Raw genomic sequence first — 15,959 nt, 5'->3', positions numbered from 1 at the left:
TTTGAATGTCAGTAGTGAATAATTCCCAGACGGTAGCTTTTTTCATGTCGTCTCTTACATGTTGCAATTTAAAGTAGACAGATGTACAATTTTAGAAAGTTATTATCAAAATGGTCCCTGTTTAAAAACAACATATCACAAAGTTCGTTATTTTTTTGGTGGAAATTATTGTCCCTGAATCAGTCGACAATTCAAAGATTGGTGAACAAGTTTCCAGAAACCGGTTCACTTGAGCATGAAAAAAGTACTGGCAGCCCAAAAATTGGACGACCTTTTAGAACATTGATGCTATAGCGCAAAGTGTTGCTGAACAATCTTCAACATCGATATCTCAACGTTCTCAATAATTAGGCATTCATAAATCGACAGTTTGACAGATTTTACCTGTAGACGTACTTATGGTGTCCATTTAAATGATGTCATTTTCACATATAATTGCTAAGAGCCGTGTTTGGAATAGAAATAATGACAACAACATCTAAGCGCTTCTTTTGAACGACCCTTTACTTATGCGAGGCGAGATCAAATTTCTTAGGTGCGCGATTATATATTTTCCTGATCTGGGTTCCAGGACCTAGGAATATAGAGGGAAGTGAAATTGCTGATGAGCTTGGCAGAAAGAAGTCTCAATTGATCTCAGAAACCTCCCACCTGGTAAACAGTAGCCCCATGACTGTTTGTTAAAGGACAATAGCACAACTTATTTCTCAAGAAATCACAGAAAACATGGCGCTCCATTTCTTGTGCTATTTCGAAAACCCTTTGGCACCAGTACAAAGAAGAAGGACTTAAAAAGTCCTGAGTGCTCCACGCCATTCAATTTCAAACTCGTAGCTATGTTTACCGGTCATTGGACGATCGGCACACATGCAGAATAGCTACGTTTATCATTTAACCCCCATTGCAAAAGCTGTGCGCCCCTTTCAGAGAAGAAGACTGTTAAGTACTTTCTCTGCAACTGTCCGGATTTAGCAGCTAGATGATTTTCTTCGACATTCCGGGGCAAGGCGTCAACCTAAATCCCATCAATCTTCTCCATTACATCAAGAGCTCTAACTGGCTGCAGATATCTGCCTGTTGAAGGTCTCATAATGGTATTAAAATGACGCTTTAGTGTTACATGGGGAGTGTCACAGTGGTAATTTAATCTACCTACCTACATAAATGATCCCAAGTCTGTTGTTATTACCATAACACAACGATTATTACAAGCTCGTCATGGAACATATCTGAAGATTGATATAAATACTCATTATTTTGCTCAAATATTTTTGAAAGGACCCGGAGTTTTGCAATCGTCTGTTCAGGAACGACCACTATAAAAAAATATTTGCTATCTTTTCATGCCCACAGTGCATTTCCCACCAGGAATCTACCAAATTGTGGTCGCGAATAAGCCCATTTAGCTGCGGAGGTAGCCGTATTTGTTGAAATAAGAGGTAAGGAGTATCCCGGATTGATTGGTTTGGGCTTGGCTGTGTCTGAATTCGAATTCATCGGCAGATGTTCATAATGAGCTGCTCCCCCCAAGTGAAACATTCAATGCGGACTTCTACTGTTAATAACTGACTAGATGGCAACAAGCGATTGTCTGGAAACGACGTTGTGTCAAATTTTTAGTTTGTTATGTTCTATCCAGACAAAGACACTTCCTTAGTAATGAGCCAGAAACTCAGAGAGCTTTGTATTGATATTCTTTTACATCCGTCGTATAATTCCGACCTCGATCCAAGTGCTTATCATATTTTCAGCAGACTAAACCCAATTTCAAAACTTTTTTCGAATTTTGAGGAAAACTATCGTACTCAAAATCATTTACAATATGTAAAGGTACTCAAGGTTGAAGGTCGTCAAGCACGCTGATATTAACAGGAATTTTTGAAGTGAAACTTTTTAGGCGTCGTGGGGCGAGTGAGAATGGATTGTAAAATTTCAAGGCCATGCAACGTTTTGGGCATTTTTGTTCCGCTAGAGAGAAATAAGATATAACGTAGGGGAAAAGGAGAGAGAAAGCTATATCTTATGTATACTATCGTTTGTAAAAATAATTTCAAAGTTCGATGACTACTTTATTTCTACATACCAATATACTTACACACCTACACGTAAGTTATACTTTAAAGCTAGAGTACAAAAACAATTGTTCATACTCATAATTTAAGCTTGAATACGCTCAGCTGCTGTTGTTTTTTTTGTTCTGTAAATTTTTTCTAGTTATTTGTATTCTCTGCAAATGTTCTGAATTTATTTATATATATATATTCTTTCTCTCTCCCTCTCTCTCTCTCTCTCTCATTCTCTCTCTAGGGTCTCTCCCTCTTTCTTTGTCTGCCTTGAAAGTTTCACTGCTGTTATGTGTACTACGCTGCACGCACTTTGTTTAGTTTTCTTTAAATGGCAAGTCTGGTCTGAAAGACAATATATATATATATATATATGGGGCATTCTTCGCCAACCGGACACCCCATCTGCCCAGAACAGTTTTTATAAAAAAAATGTTTCCCTATGCCGAAATAAAAGCTTATGTCATGTACTTTAATTTGTCATGTGGCACTTTTTAAATATTCAAGATGGACGACGAATATTGACAAATATGTTGGAAGCTTAACAAAAGATTCGAGTCTGCAGCACCAGTACCAGAAATACTAAAAAGCCATTCCTTCCAAATCTCAAACAAAAAGGAAGTGATTATTAAAAGATTTTCCAATTCTCCAGAAGAAAAAAAAGTTTTACTGTGAAAAAAATCCTGTATTATGAAAAAAAAATTCCAATTTCAGCAATTTCCTTCAATATTTATATTCAGCAGCGAACCCAGAAACCCCCGAGCATCATGTCAATATTCGTCGTACATGAGTACATGACATAAGCTTTTATTTCGGCATAGGGAAAAATTTTTTTTATAAAAACTGTTCTGGGCAGATGGGGGTGTCCGGTTGGCGAAGAATGCCCCATATACATATTGTATATATACCATATATTGAAACGTCATAAGTGTATTTTAAAAGGGCAGGAGGGAGCATCTGAGGATGCACCATTTCACCCATTACTTCACTCATCATTCCATCCTTCATTTAATAATTTTATATGCCCTTTTATAAAGGGTGTTTTTTTAGAGGTTAGGTTTTCAAGTTGGCACTACTTTTTTCGTAGATGGTCTTTTTGACAGCTGTTACTTGATTTATGCTCAGTTTGGTTTGCCATTTCATAATGAATAGACTTACACCTGAACAACGTTTGCAAATCGTGCAAATTTATTACGAAAATAATGGTTCGGTTCGCGCGACGCATCGAATAAAATTTTGTTCAGCGATGAAGCTCACTTTTGGTTGAATGGGTATGCCAATAAGCAAAATTGTCGCATTTGGAGTGAACATAATCCACAAGCCATTGCTGAGACGCCGTTACATCCTCAAAAAGTCACTGTTTGCTGTGCTCTATGGGCAGAGGGAATCATTGGTCCATATTTCTTTAAAAATGAAGCCGGCCATAATGTTACAGTCAATGGAGAGCGCCATAGTGCCATGATTAATGACTTTTTCGTGCCTGAATTGGACGATGTTGATGTGGTTCCAACAAGACGGCGCTACATGCCATACAGCCAACGCAACAATCGATTTATTGAAGGAAACTTTTGGTGAGCGCATTATCTCGCGCCGTGGACCTGTGGCGTGGCCTCCAAGATCGTGCGATATAACACCGCTGGACTATTTCTTGTGGGGCTATGTGAAGTCGCTTGTCTACGCAGATAAGCCCGAGACGACTCACGTCTTGGAAGAGAATATTCGGCGCGTTATTGCTGACATACGGCCCCAATTGCTGCAAAAAGTGGTCGGCTGGAATTTATTCGAGCCAGCCGCGGCGGTCACTTGCCCGAAATCATTTTTAAAACATAATGGCAAACCCTTATCTTTATAATAAAGCTAAATTCTTGGCCATAACATTAAATTATATACGTTTTATTTCATCTTGAAAACCTAACCTCTAAAAAAAACACCAGAATTTGGCAGGCATACATATACACAGAAGATAAATAATGATAATTTCCCAACTTTGTTTTAATTATTCGAAGATATATTCAATATTCAAAGATATTGCCAAGTGAAAAATAGAATTTGGGATTGCTGTTCTCAAATATCTCAAATCTAACACGGCTTACGTTGTTCTTTCGCTACTTCCGTTACTCCTTTATTGATACGCATGTAACAATTTATGTATGTATGGGAATTTACTATAACAGTACATGTTAAGCATTCGCTATGCGCTGCAATGTACTTACCCGGAAAAAGTCCCATGTGGAGCCATGCAACAGCATACCATACTGAACTTCCGTTTGCATAGCTAAGTCTTCGGGTGAATTGATTGGTGTCACCATCCGTTCGACTGTGAGAAATGCTGCCAAATTGGCTGTATATGATGAAATTAGTATGAGCGTGAAAAACCACCAAGCGGCACCAACTATGCGACCGGAGATGGAACGCGGTGATATGTCGCAGCCCTGTTGCATGAAAGCGGCCAAGGCAAACCAAAATGAATTCAAAATGCTAAACTCGTTGGCCGCTGCGGTGGCGGATGAGCCGAGGCCAACACTTCCGGCGACACCGCCACCACCGCCTATGCCAATATTCGCCGGACTGGCAGTAGCGCTGGTCCCACCGGCCATCGGGCCAGGCACAGGTACACCACCAATAATGCCAGGCGGCTGTTGATTGGCCATTTGATCGTGATGTGCATGTGAATCTGCCGGAAAAGAGAAAATGAGGAGAAAACTAAGATACGGGCAAGCAATAATGGATAAAACGATAAAGTTGACCACTTGTACGAATATATGGGCATGCACGAGTACGTACGTATAAGTAAGTATGTACATATAAAAATACACATACATACGAGTATAAATGTAAATATGTGTTAGTCTGTTTATTAGTGTAAAGTATATTTATATGCGATGCTCTTGTTGTTGTTGCTGGCATTATCTGCAGATTGTAGGCTTAGAATTTGGCAGGCATTCATTCACGAATTATATTTAAACAAGTATGCATGTGTTGGTCAATGTGTCTGCCTCATTGGGTATGTGCTAACAAAAGGCCTGTCTGTCACTATTAAATTGGCTGCCTATGAATGCCGCATATCGCACGCTGGATGAATCACAAAGTCAAGCGCTGCATACTCGTATTAGGCACATGCCACATTTCACAGACCGCTATGTGCTACGTACGTGCACGGTATGCCATATGTGGCATGGAATGTGGGGCTCCTCGCATTCTCTTTCGCTTTAGTTCTGAAGGAATTTTCGCCTTTTTTACTTTATACCATTATCATTCTTTCTTCTTTTTCCTTTTTTGGTTGCTTTGAATGCTTTTTCCCGTTTTTGTTTCCTGGGGTCCTTTGAGGCGCGTTGGTATTCCGTTTTAGGGCTTTTACTGTAACTCGAGCTCATACGCATACTTGCACATACATAAATATGTTTTAAGTATAACTTGCAATTACCCAGCAGGTAATTTGTGGACTAGGTACAGAAGGAAAATTTTGAGCAGCTGGAAATGCAATCCAAACCATTGAATGAAGAGGCTCGCTTCAGGCTTAGTGGCTTTGTGAACATCCAAAAATGTGGAGCTCCACTATCATACACTCATACACCACTCACACCAGATACGAATAAACTGAAGGATGACGATCCGCATACAGAGATTACTTCAATTTCACTGAGAGCGGAATAACGGTATGAGATGCGCGCCACCTTTGCATTCTCTACATGGTGAGGCTGCTATTTATATTTCAGGCTCAACAGTGAATAATTAACCAACGAATAATTAACCTCTAAATTAGTCTTGATGACGATCACTTTTGCAATCGTCTGAACCAATTTTCGAGGCACTTGTTCCAGTCGCGTTTTTAAATTATTTGGGGTGTAACACGAACACACCTTTTTACGACACGGTGATCATGCAAAATCTTATTCATACTCGTCATAGTAATGCCCATGCCACGGTATTGAACATGACGATGCTGCTTAGTCATTTCGCGCACAACATCGATATTTTCAGACAAAACAACTAGTTTTGAACGGCCTTCGCGGACCTTGTCGGCGAACGAACATCGACCTCGAGAAAATTTACTGCACCAGTTTTTAACGGCACTAAAGGATGGTGCTTGCTTGTCGTATCATGATTCTAGTGCATCGATGTATTCATGTCGTGTTAATACACATCGAAAGTTACTATATATAATTATATCAATTATAAACACGCATGGAAATGTTCACATTTGAATTCCATTTACTTTTTGCAGAGTTGCATTTTTGAGACAACTGCAAGCAATACTAATATGGCTCATACGTCAAAACGTTTTGAATGCGTTGTTGGTAAATATGTCAAACGTTTCTTTGGAAATGTTACATGGGGCCCGATGACATCGGCAGTGCTCAAGGTCAAAAATATAAATTGTAACCCTTGTTTATCGAAAACTTAGTTTTTCTTTGTTTAAAACCATGCTCACTCAATACTACGTAATGCTACTACACCTTAAGCTGTAGGTAATGAATAACACACACACTTACTTCGTTCCTGTTGATTTGACTATGCATAGTATTTGTTTCTGAGGGAAAACTAAATCCGAATTCGCGACCGAGTGAATTCTAATATATTAGAACTTGCCCATAACCTTAAACACAAAGAAAAACACGCACCAAAATCTACTAGAACCATTTTACTCGATAAGCTCAAATAAATCTAAAACCCGGTAACTTCAGCTCTTCAAATAAATGAAGTACTCAAAACACTGATGGGCTGAGAATAAAATGACTCCAGTTTCTGTAGCTCCACAAATCTGAGTATACTCAATGGTCAGAGCTCCTGATCGATTTTTATTTGTTTTTGTGGCCCGGACCTGCTTCAGACTACTTCATGAAAAATATTTCAAAGTTATACCCTAAAGCGTTTAGGAAACCAATATTGGTATTAAAATGTGAGCAATTTTGCTAATATCAACAAAAAAATATAAACTTAGGCCCAGGTTTATGCGCCTATTAGAGTCGAGTCAATTCAATTTTATTTATGCACAGTGGCGCAAAATAAATCACCTTATCGGTGGATTTGTAATTCTTGCAATTACATATTTGGTACTTGTAAACTAGACAGCCTTAGAATCCAACGAATAATCTCTTTTTCCAACAAGTGCTCCTTTGGACTAAGTAGGCAATTGAGTACTAAAGTCTTCTCTCGATGAACAAAACTAACACTTTATACGGCTCTCATGGACGATGGCAATTTTCAGGACAGCCGGTTTCACATTATCGTAATGACTCGTGTTTTTCCCGACCGAGGGCTGCCGCCCCAGTAAACTAGCCCTGCCCGCATGACAAGGCGGGCGTGGAAAAATGAGATGTATAAGCCTTATGACGACATATAAAGGTTGTCAAAAAAGTCTTGCGTTATTTTTATTGAATTTTCAATTGTTCATAAAATTGGTTATAATAATGCGATTTAAGTCAAATATGCGCCGTTTTGTTCGATGACGAGTTCCCAACGAGATGCCAACTTCATAATGGCCCTCTTATAGAAGCTCGCTTCCCTATTGTCAAAAAACTCGGAGAGCCAATTTTCACAGGACTCTCTTGTGGACAACTTCCGACTACCAATCTCGTTCGCCATGGACAGAAATAGGTGGTAATCACTTGGTGCGAGATCCGGACTATACGGTGGATGCGAAAGAACCTCCCATCCGAGCTCCCGGAGCTTCTGGCGCGTCACCAAAGATGTGTGTGGCCTGGCGTTGTCCTGAGGGAAGACAATTCGGCCTCTGTTGATCAAAGATGGCCTCTTCTGCATGAGTGCTGCATTCAAGCGGTCCAGTTGTTGGCAGTACAGGTCCGAATATTGAGCGTTTGGCCATAGGGGAGCAGCTTATACTGGATGATTCCCTGCCAATCCCACCAAACACACAGAAGAACCTTCCTGGCCGTCAATCCAGGCTTGGCCACCGTCTGGGCAGCTTCACCGCTTTTCGACCACGAGCGTTTGCGCTTCACGTTGTTGCCAGTCACCATCCGCTTCAAAAACGGGTCGATTTTGTTGCGATTCAGAAGCGATTCGCATGCATCCATACGGGCAAAAATGTTTTTTTGCGTCAAGTCGTGTGGCACCCATACATCGAGCTTCTTTTTGAATCCAAGCTTCTTCAAATGGTTTATAACGGTTTGATGACTCATGCCCAGCTCTTGGCCGATGCTACGGTTGCTACTATGCCGGTCTCTTTCGATCAATTCAGCGATTTTATCGCAATTTTCGACGACAGGCCTTCCGGGCCGTGGCGCATCTTCGATCACCTCTGCACCAGAATGAAAACGTTGAAACCATCGTTGTGCGGTGGAAATGGAAACTGTATCGGGTCCATAAACTGCACAAATTTTATTGGCAGCATGAGATGCATTTTTGCCTTAATCGTAGTAGTACTGTAAAATATGCCGTATTTTCTCTTTATTTTGCTCCATGTTTGCGACGCTATAACTCACGAACGACTAAAAGCAAACAACAATTAATCAAACACGTGCTAGCACGTGAAAAGAGCTTTCCAAAAAGCTCTAGCGTGAACCGATGCGACGAATACAACTAGAACTACGCGCTTGCAAAGACAAGCTTGCGGAAATACCGCAAGACGTTTTTGACAACCTTTACATAGTGCGACGGATAAAGTTCCAGCGGCTTCATTGGCTGAGTCATGTCATCCGAATGGATACAAACGCTCCTTCTGAAAGTATTCTATGCGGTAACAACTGATAGAACCAGGAGAAGATGAAGAGAGCTCCCGAAGAGGAGCTTTTCTAGGACTTGGCTTCACTTTGTGTGTTCAACTGGCGTGCTTTGTTAAACTCGGTCAAAATTGCGTAAGCGGTTATCGCCAATCAAGAAGAGAAATAAACTATACAACTGCAGTATACAAACAGATAGGAAGTAGAGCTCGTAAAAGTCAAAATAATTTTTTTTTATTTAGTAAAAAAGTTATTCAAAAACATAATTCGAGGAATAGTATTTTTTCTAATTTGTACATATCGAATGGTTTGACGCATGACTACGATTCGGAAGTGCACGAAGGACAAAATGATAAATTTTGGTTTCAACTTTTGAATTTAACAAGTCAAACTAAAAATGAAAAACTTTTGTTACAAAAGAACTTTTTCGCTATCATGGGGAATAGTAATGTCAGTGAGTTTCCCTGCAGGGCGCGAAAAGGCTGTAAATCTATGTGTAGTGGTAGTGACTTATGTGGCTGCCCCGTCAGAGTGCCATGTGTTGACTAGTGCGAGGATGGCGAAATTTCGTTAGCAACATATATGGATATTTTTGTTGGCCATTTTCATATACGACTATGAATGTATGGTATATATACAAGTATGTGTGTATTTGAGGTTATAAACATACGCATAAAAGTGTATGTGCATATATGCGCAAGCTTTTAGAAATTAAATTAAGGCACAGCTTTCATCTGATATGTAGATGCCCAGCTGCTGGCACACAGCAACAACACAGAAATGCTTCAGAAGTCAGGCAATTCGTTGGCATTTGTATGAGTAGGTGTGAGTGCTTCTACACATAAACACAATCGCACATATATAGTATGCATATATGTTTATGGTGGTAACGTTAGTTTTTCTATGGCTCCTTGACATCCAACTCACCCTGCATTCTGTGTCACTGTAATTTGTGACTTTGACGTAGAGCAAGATTAGAACGAGTGAATTAAATGAACGCATCCTAATTGAAAGGATTTGTGATTTGTGGCCAGGATTGCTGCTAAATTGCCAATCGAATTCCCACACACATACATATGCACGAACGTTTTCGGTGTAGCAACTAGGTGAATTTGATTGGTGGGAGGGAAAATCGATTGCCAAATAGTAAAATGAGAGGGAATAAAGAATGATTTGGAAAATTTAAGTAAAGTGCTAAACTTAAGTACACAAAGTGAAAGTTGATTGCATTGTAATTATTTAAAAGCGATTTAATTTCATTTGATTGAAAAATGATGTATTTTTCATACTATTTGGCAGTGGAAAACTTGGGTGAAAACTAAATAACCGAATAACGGATTTAAATCTTATGACATGAAATATATAACTATCATACTTATTTTTTAATAATTAGTGATATCTTTTATAATATACTTGTAAAAATCCGTGTAAGTCTTCTAAATTGGAATTTAAATGTAGAAGACGGAGTGAGGAAAGCTTCAACACCACTTTACTGATGCAAGAAAACTATGGAGTTAATAAGGGAGTTTATTTCCAAAAAAGTAGGCTGGTTGTACTCAACAGTGTTAAGGGGGGAGCCTGGTTTATAAGGTCCAAAAAATCATTTTTTTTTTTTTCGTTTTAAGCTAATATTTTCGTTTCGTTTTTCCTAATATATTTCAGAATATTCACACAAAGTTACAGAGCCTAATTCTCAATATTTCCGTAGATACAAAGCCAAAGGTAGGCGAGCGTTAGGTAGTTACGCTGTGACCGGACAGCTATAGTAAAGGGTTTTTCAGTAAGAGCGCTTCAACTTTTGAACTTTTTTGAATAAAACACAAACGGTTTGACTTTTTTAACTAATTTTTTTTTTTTATTATCGAGTTTGAACATATACATTTAAGTATGAAATTCGATTTCTTTTGCATGACCACCGCGTGCACGTTTTACGAAGTCCAATCGTTGAACCCTATTTTCGACCACTCTTTTGCATAAATCGCCCGAAATTCCAGCAATTTCGCGTTCAATATTGGCTCTGAGCTCACAAATCGTCGCCGGCTTATTACTGTAGACCAATGACTTCACATAACCCCAAAACGGGACGGCTTGTTAAATGGACCGTAAAATGGCCGTAATGCTTTTAAAGTAGCAGCAACAGAACGATTATTTTCATAAAAAATTTGCACGATTTGCAATCGTTGCTCAAGTGTGTAGCGTTCCATGATGAAATGTATACTAATGAAGTTTACAAATGACAAGCGAAAAATAAAAAATATTGCGTCGTTCGCCCTCCCTATCGGAAAAAAGTTGAAGCGCACCTATTGAATAGCCCTATATAAACTTTATCTTCTTTTCTCGACTTTTCATTTTTATGATTTCTTTGAATTGGCGTACATGAATGAAAAAAAAACTAATGAAACTTTTGAAATGAATCATAGCTTGCTCCCTTCAGTATTAAATTCTCTTCTATTTGAACTAACAAAATAGATAAACAAAAATTTTTCAAGATTTTTATACCAAGTTGAGGTGAATTTTTTTTTATAGAAAGGCATTTTTTTCTTTAAAACCTCCAAAAAGTTGAAATTTTGGAATTTCTCTCAGTTTTCTTAGTTCATTTAGAATAAAAAATCATGATAATTAGAAATCCATTTAAATGTTTTGCTTTAGATAATAATTATGAGCAGTATCTTGTACCCCAGTTGGAAACTTCAGCGTTGCAGCGCTCTACTAATTTCTATGTTAAACATTTTTTTCAACTTATTTTAACCAGTACAAAAATTTTTTATACTTTTTAAATGTTCATTCAAAGATAGAAAAAACTTTGCAGTGCTAAATTAATGTTTTCCTTAAAAAAAAAAATCGCAAAGAGATGCAATTTTTAGACCTCATAAACCAGGCTCCCCCTTAACAGCGATTTAACTATACGGTATTAGCATGGTGGCCAGCACTTGACAAAAATATTATTCTGATCAGATTGGGACCTGATATGTACTCGCATAATTGCAGCCTTAGAACCACTCCAATAGAAGCACTAAAAGTAATTTTATACTTATTGCCAATTGTCTTATAGGGTAAGCAAATTGCTGCCAAGCTAGTATTCATTCTCAGGCAACTTGCCGAACATTCAATAAAGGTCATTCGACTATATTAGAAAGATTTTTCACTATTTCAGCTACTACAGATTTTTGAAAATAGAAATAGTGTAGAGCTAATTTTAATAAACTTTTTACCACAATATTTCCTTCAAACGAGGACGGGGACAGTGGTACAGTATATGATGAAAATAGCGTCAGTGTATTTACTGACAGGTCTAAGCTTGATAAATAAGTAGCTGAAGAAGTTTACTCTTAAAAACTAAGCATCAGTACATGCTTTTGCTTGCCTAATCACTGTAGTGTCTTTCAAACAGAAGTTATCGTCATAAGTGAGGGCTCATTGCTTTTAGAAAAGATACCCCTAGCTACAAGGGAAGTATACAAGTATATCTACTCGAATAGTCAGACAACTCTGCTATTGTTGGAGTTAGTAAAGCACTAGTCAAAAACGGTACTTGAGAGCATGGAAAGAGAGCATACTATGGGAAGTATTGCAATGTTTTAAAATTAACTTGATCTGGATACTAGGCAATAGAAATATAAAAGATAATTACAAAGCAGATGAGCTTGAAAGGCAATATATAGTAATATACAATATAAACTTTCACCCAGATAATGTACTAATACGGATTCTCTAAGCTACATGTAAATTATTAATAGATCGCAACTCTAACAATGCTGCTAATATCACTTGGAGGCAATCACCCTTTGTCAATAAGCAGGCAAACTTGGCTAGACTGGAAACACGTCCGAACAAAATCATTACTGAATATTAAGAGACAGGATATGAGAAACACGATAGGGTATTAACAGGCTATTTTTTAATTGGAACACATACACATTGACTGGGGGTATCACATATTGATTTCTGTCGAAGCTACCAAGCTATTGAAGAAGAGGAAACCATAAAACACCTTTTATGTATTGTATATGCATTATGCTAGGTAAGGTTACATGGCAGCCCTCACTTAGGGCACATTTGGACAAATATTCAAAAATTCGTCCATTGTGGTGCCATACAGGGGAGAGGAGAAAGGAAAAATGAAGGAAGAATGAACCTTGGGATTAGGAATATATGCAGTGCTCTATATAGAAAATGATTTTCCACCCACGGATTCGTCTTCTTTTGACAGCATTGAAGAGGTGTCACAAATAGGGTTACCGAAATTAACATAATTCATTAAATCCACAGGTTGGTTCAGAGAAGACTCAGGGGGGTAAAGGACGAGCTCCAGTGGTATCACATTGTCTGTACCTTATCAAAGGTTTTTACACGACACTCTTGTAAGCCAATTTTGTGGAGTGCCCTTCCGATTGTATATGTAAGCACTCACTGATACGCCTGATGTCCTTGTCATATTTCGATACTTGAATTTGATTATTCTTCATTTCTCGTAGTACTAAGTCGAAGGTCGAAGCAGCGGTTCGATAATATGGTGATTCAAATATTTATGGAGATTTAGTGATATGGAGATTTAGTGATACAGAGATTTCTTCCGACGATTTCTCAAATTTTTCACAAAAACTAGTTTTATTATATATTGAATCTAAAATAATTTTCTTCATTGTTGGCCCATTACATAAAATTAGCAATGTTTGCACTTTCTTCTAAAATTACCATATAAAATTGTGGAAGAGGGTTTTGACTTCCAACAACTTTATTAATAACTGTTTACAAAGAAAGTATTAGCTTCCTTACGCTAACTCACGAAGAGTTCTATGTATTTAAAACAAAACTAACCAATCGAAGAATGCAAACTATTTAAATTTATTGCATTATTCGTTGAAAGAAAGTTGAAAGTAAAAATTGGATTCTTCTCTTATTCTTTAATCTTTTATGGCTTTAATTTATAAATAGTTAAAAAAAATGGTTTCACAGTGCAAATAGCTTTATTTAATTGCCAATAAGACATATTAAAAGAAAAGTAATGAACAAATTTTATATTTTCGTTTTTTTTTTATTAAGTTGTAAAGTATAGAAAACAGTTGAAAAGCCGAAATAATATTATTGACCGAGAAAGATGAGTATATCGACTTCATGGAGATACTTCAGTTTTATAAGTTTTACTCTGTTATCGTTTTTTGAAAATGAATCATTCGCACTTCTGCTTTTTCACCACTTGCACAAAAGTGATGTTATTTCGAAATGTCATAAAATCTAAGAAATTATTTTTGCGTTTTATTATTGCTCGATATATATTTGATGGATTGAAATAGCTTGAATTATTCTAAAATACTACATATTATAAATTTGGGAATAATTTGAATTCAAAATGCAATACCATGCATGAGCCCATGCGCGATAAAAGGTTAAGTCAGAATTGGCCATGTGCCGTATTTTAATATTTAAATGAACATAGACGTGTAAATATTATATTAGGATACCAATTCTGAAAGTTTGAAACTCACAAAAAAAAAGCCACCGTATCTTACACCCGACAGTTTTTATTAACAAAAGTTTAGAAGAAATAATTAATTATTAGTTCTTAGTTTAAGGAAAGAGATTATGCAAATATGTAAAAGAATAGGTATATTGAATAATTTAAAAAAAAATTACTTTTCTAAGTTGGCCGAAAAATATGTTTTGTATTTATTTGCACAGTAACATGCGTATATATTGTACTTATATGTATGTGTGTATGTGTTTTCGGAAAATCAAAATGTTCCTTTCCATACACGCATTGCACTCTAGCACTTATCTTTCGCTGGCAATGTGAACATTTGTGTATACTTATAAATACACTTGTGTTTAACATAATAGGAATACGACGAATTTCCAAGTTTTAGCCAATTTTTCGTGTTGATTTTTTGAAATTTTTGTAAGAGTATAATGTAATTTATACCCCTTATACATTATACAACAAAAAAACATATAGGGCAAACTTTGTAAAAAATTCAAAAATATTTAAGAAATTAAAAAAAAGTCCATCAATTTTAGCAAAATTTTAATTAGAAAATTTCCAGATATGCATACACTCCTCTATCTGAAGCTAGGACAAGACTGAGTTTTTGATGCCAACGTGAGCTCTTACTTACATACCTTCTACGACTTATTGAAATGTTAGTGTTAGAAATGATGACACCATTTTTTCAAATTTTTAATTTTTTTTTATTTTTCAACATAATTCCCTTTTAGAAAGATACACTTCTTTCAACGCTCCGGACATTTTTGCCAAAAATTAGGATTTGCCGAACTCTTCAAAATATGCCTTTGTCGCGGTGATGACTTCCTCGTTTGAACTAATTTTTTTCCCGCGGGTCATTTTTTCATTATGGAACAAGAAAAAGTCGCAAGGAGCTAGATGGGGTGAATACGGGGTGTGCGGCAGCAATTCATAACGCAATTCATGCAGTTTGGCGGCGACACCTTTGGATGAATGTGCTGGTGCATTATCGTGGTGAAACAACACCTTCTTTTTCGCTAAATGAATATATGTAGCATCATTTTTTAAATTTCTTTATCAGTAATAATATTATACCTATACATCACACGCATATTAGTTTTATAACCCATTATATTCTAGTATAACAAAGTGCAAGTTTTAAGACGGTCAAAAATGAAAATTTTTTCTCTAAAGATGTTGTGAATTTTCATCAAGAAAGAACCCATGCTCGTGAGCCTTTTACAAGGAAGAAATGCTCAAAAAGGTGAAATTTTGAGTTACTTTGAACTTTCACTTTGCATTGAATGGGCTATAATACTGCATTTTTCGAAATATTCTGCATAACAAGTTGGAAATGTTGACAATTTTTTTTTTTAATTTCTTAAATTTGTAAACTTTGTACAAAGTATTTAGATATAACTCATATAGTTTTTTTGTATAATGAAAATGTAAGAAAAAATTATATACAGAGAAACAACTTAAAATCTGGTATTTAGTCGCGTTTCTATTATTTTGAGCACATGTGTTCGTACCTGCATGTACATTCTTAAACGTGTAAGCTTCTGACAAATCTATTTAACAGTTTTCCGCAGCATTCACTTACCTGTCTGATATTGCACGATGCGCCATTCATACGGTGAGAAACGGGACACAAAGAAGAGCACGATACTAACACCGATGTAACTGAAGATGACGCTCATCTGCCGACAAGAGGTGTAGAAAGTAAGAAACAGCGACATGGAAACAGGAAAT

The 15,959-nt window shown here is 37.0% G+C and overlaps 1 protein-coding gene across 1 annotated transcript in view; it reads right to left on the bottom strand.

Annotated features, from left to right (window-relative positions):
* Window positions 1–15,959, bottom strand: part of LOC128861694 (glutamate receptor 1) — a 262,464-nt gene that overhangs the window by 42,801 nt on the left and 203,704 nt on the right. The window contains 2 exon segments of the mRNA XM_054099996.1: window positions 4,277–4,737; window positions 15,811–15,907. Coding sequence (XP_053955971.1) covers window positions 4,277–4,737; window positions 15,811–15,907 — 558 coding nt within the window.

Source organism: Anastrepha ludens, chromosome 4 (assembly GCF_028408465.1).
Source record: "Anastrepha ludens isolate Willacy chromosome 4, idAnaLude1.1, whole genome shotgun sequence".
Taxonomy (NCBI): Eukaryota; Metazoa; Arthropoda; class Insecta; order Diptera; family Tephritidae; genus Anastrepha; species Anastrepha ludens.
This window is presented reverse-complemented; position numbering and strand designations above follow the sequence as displayed.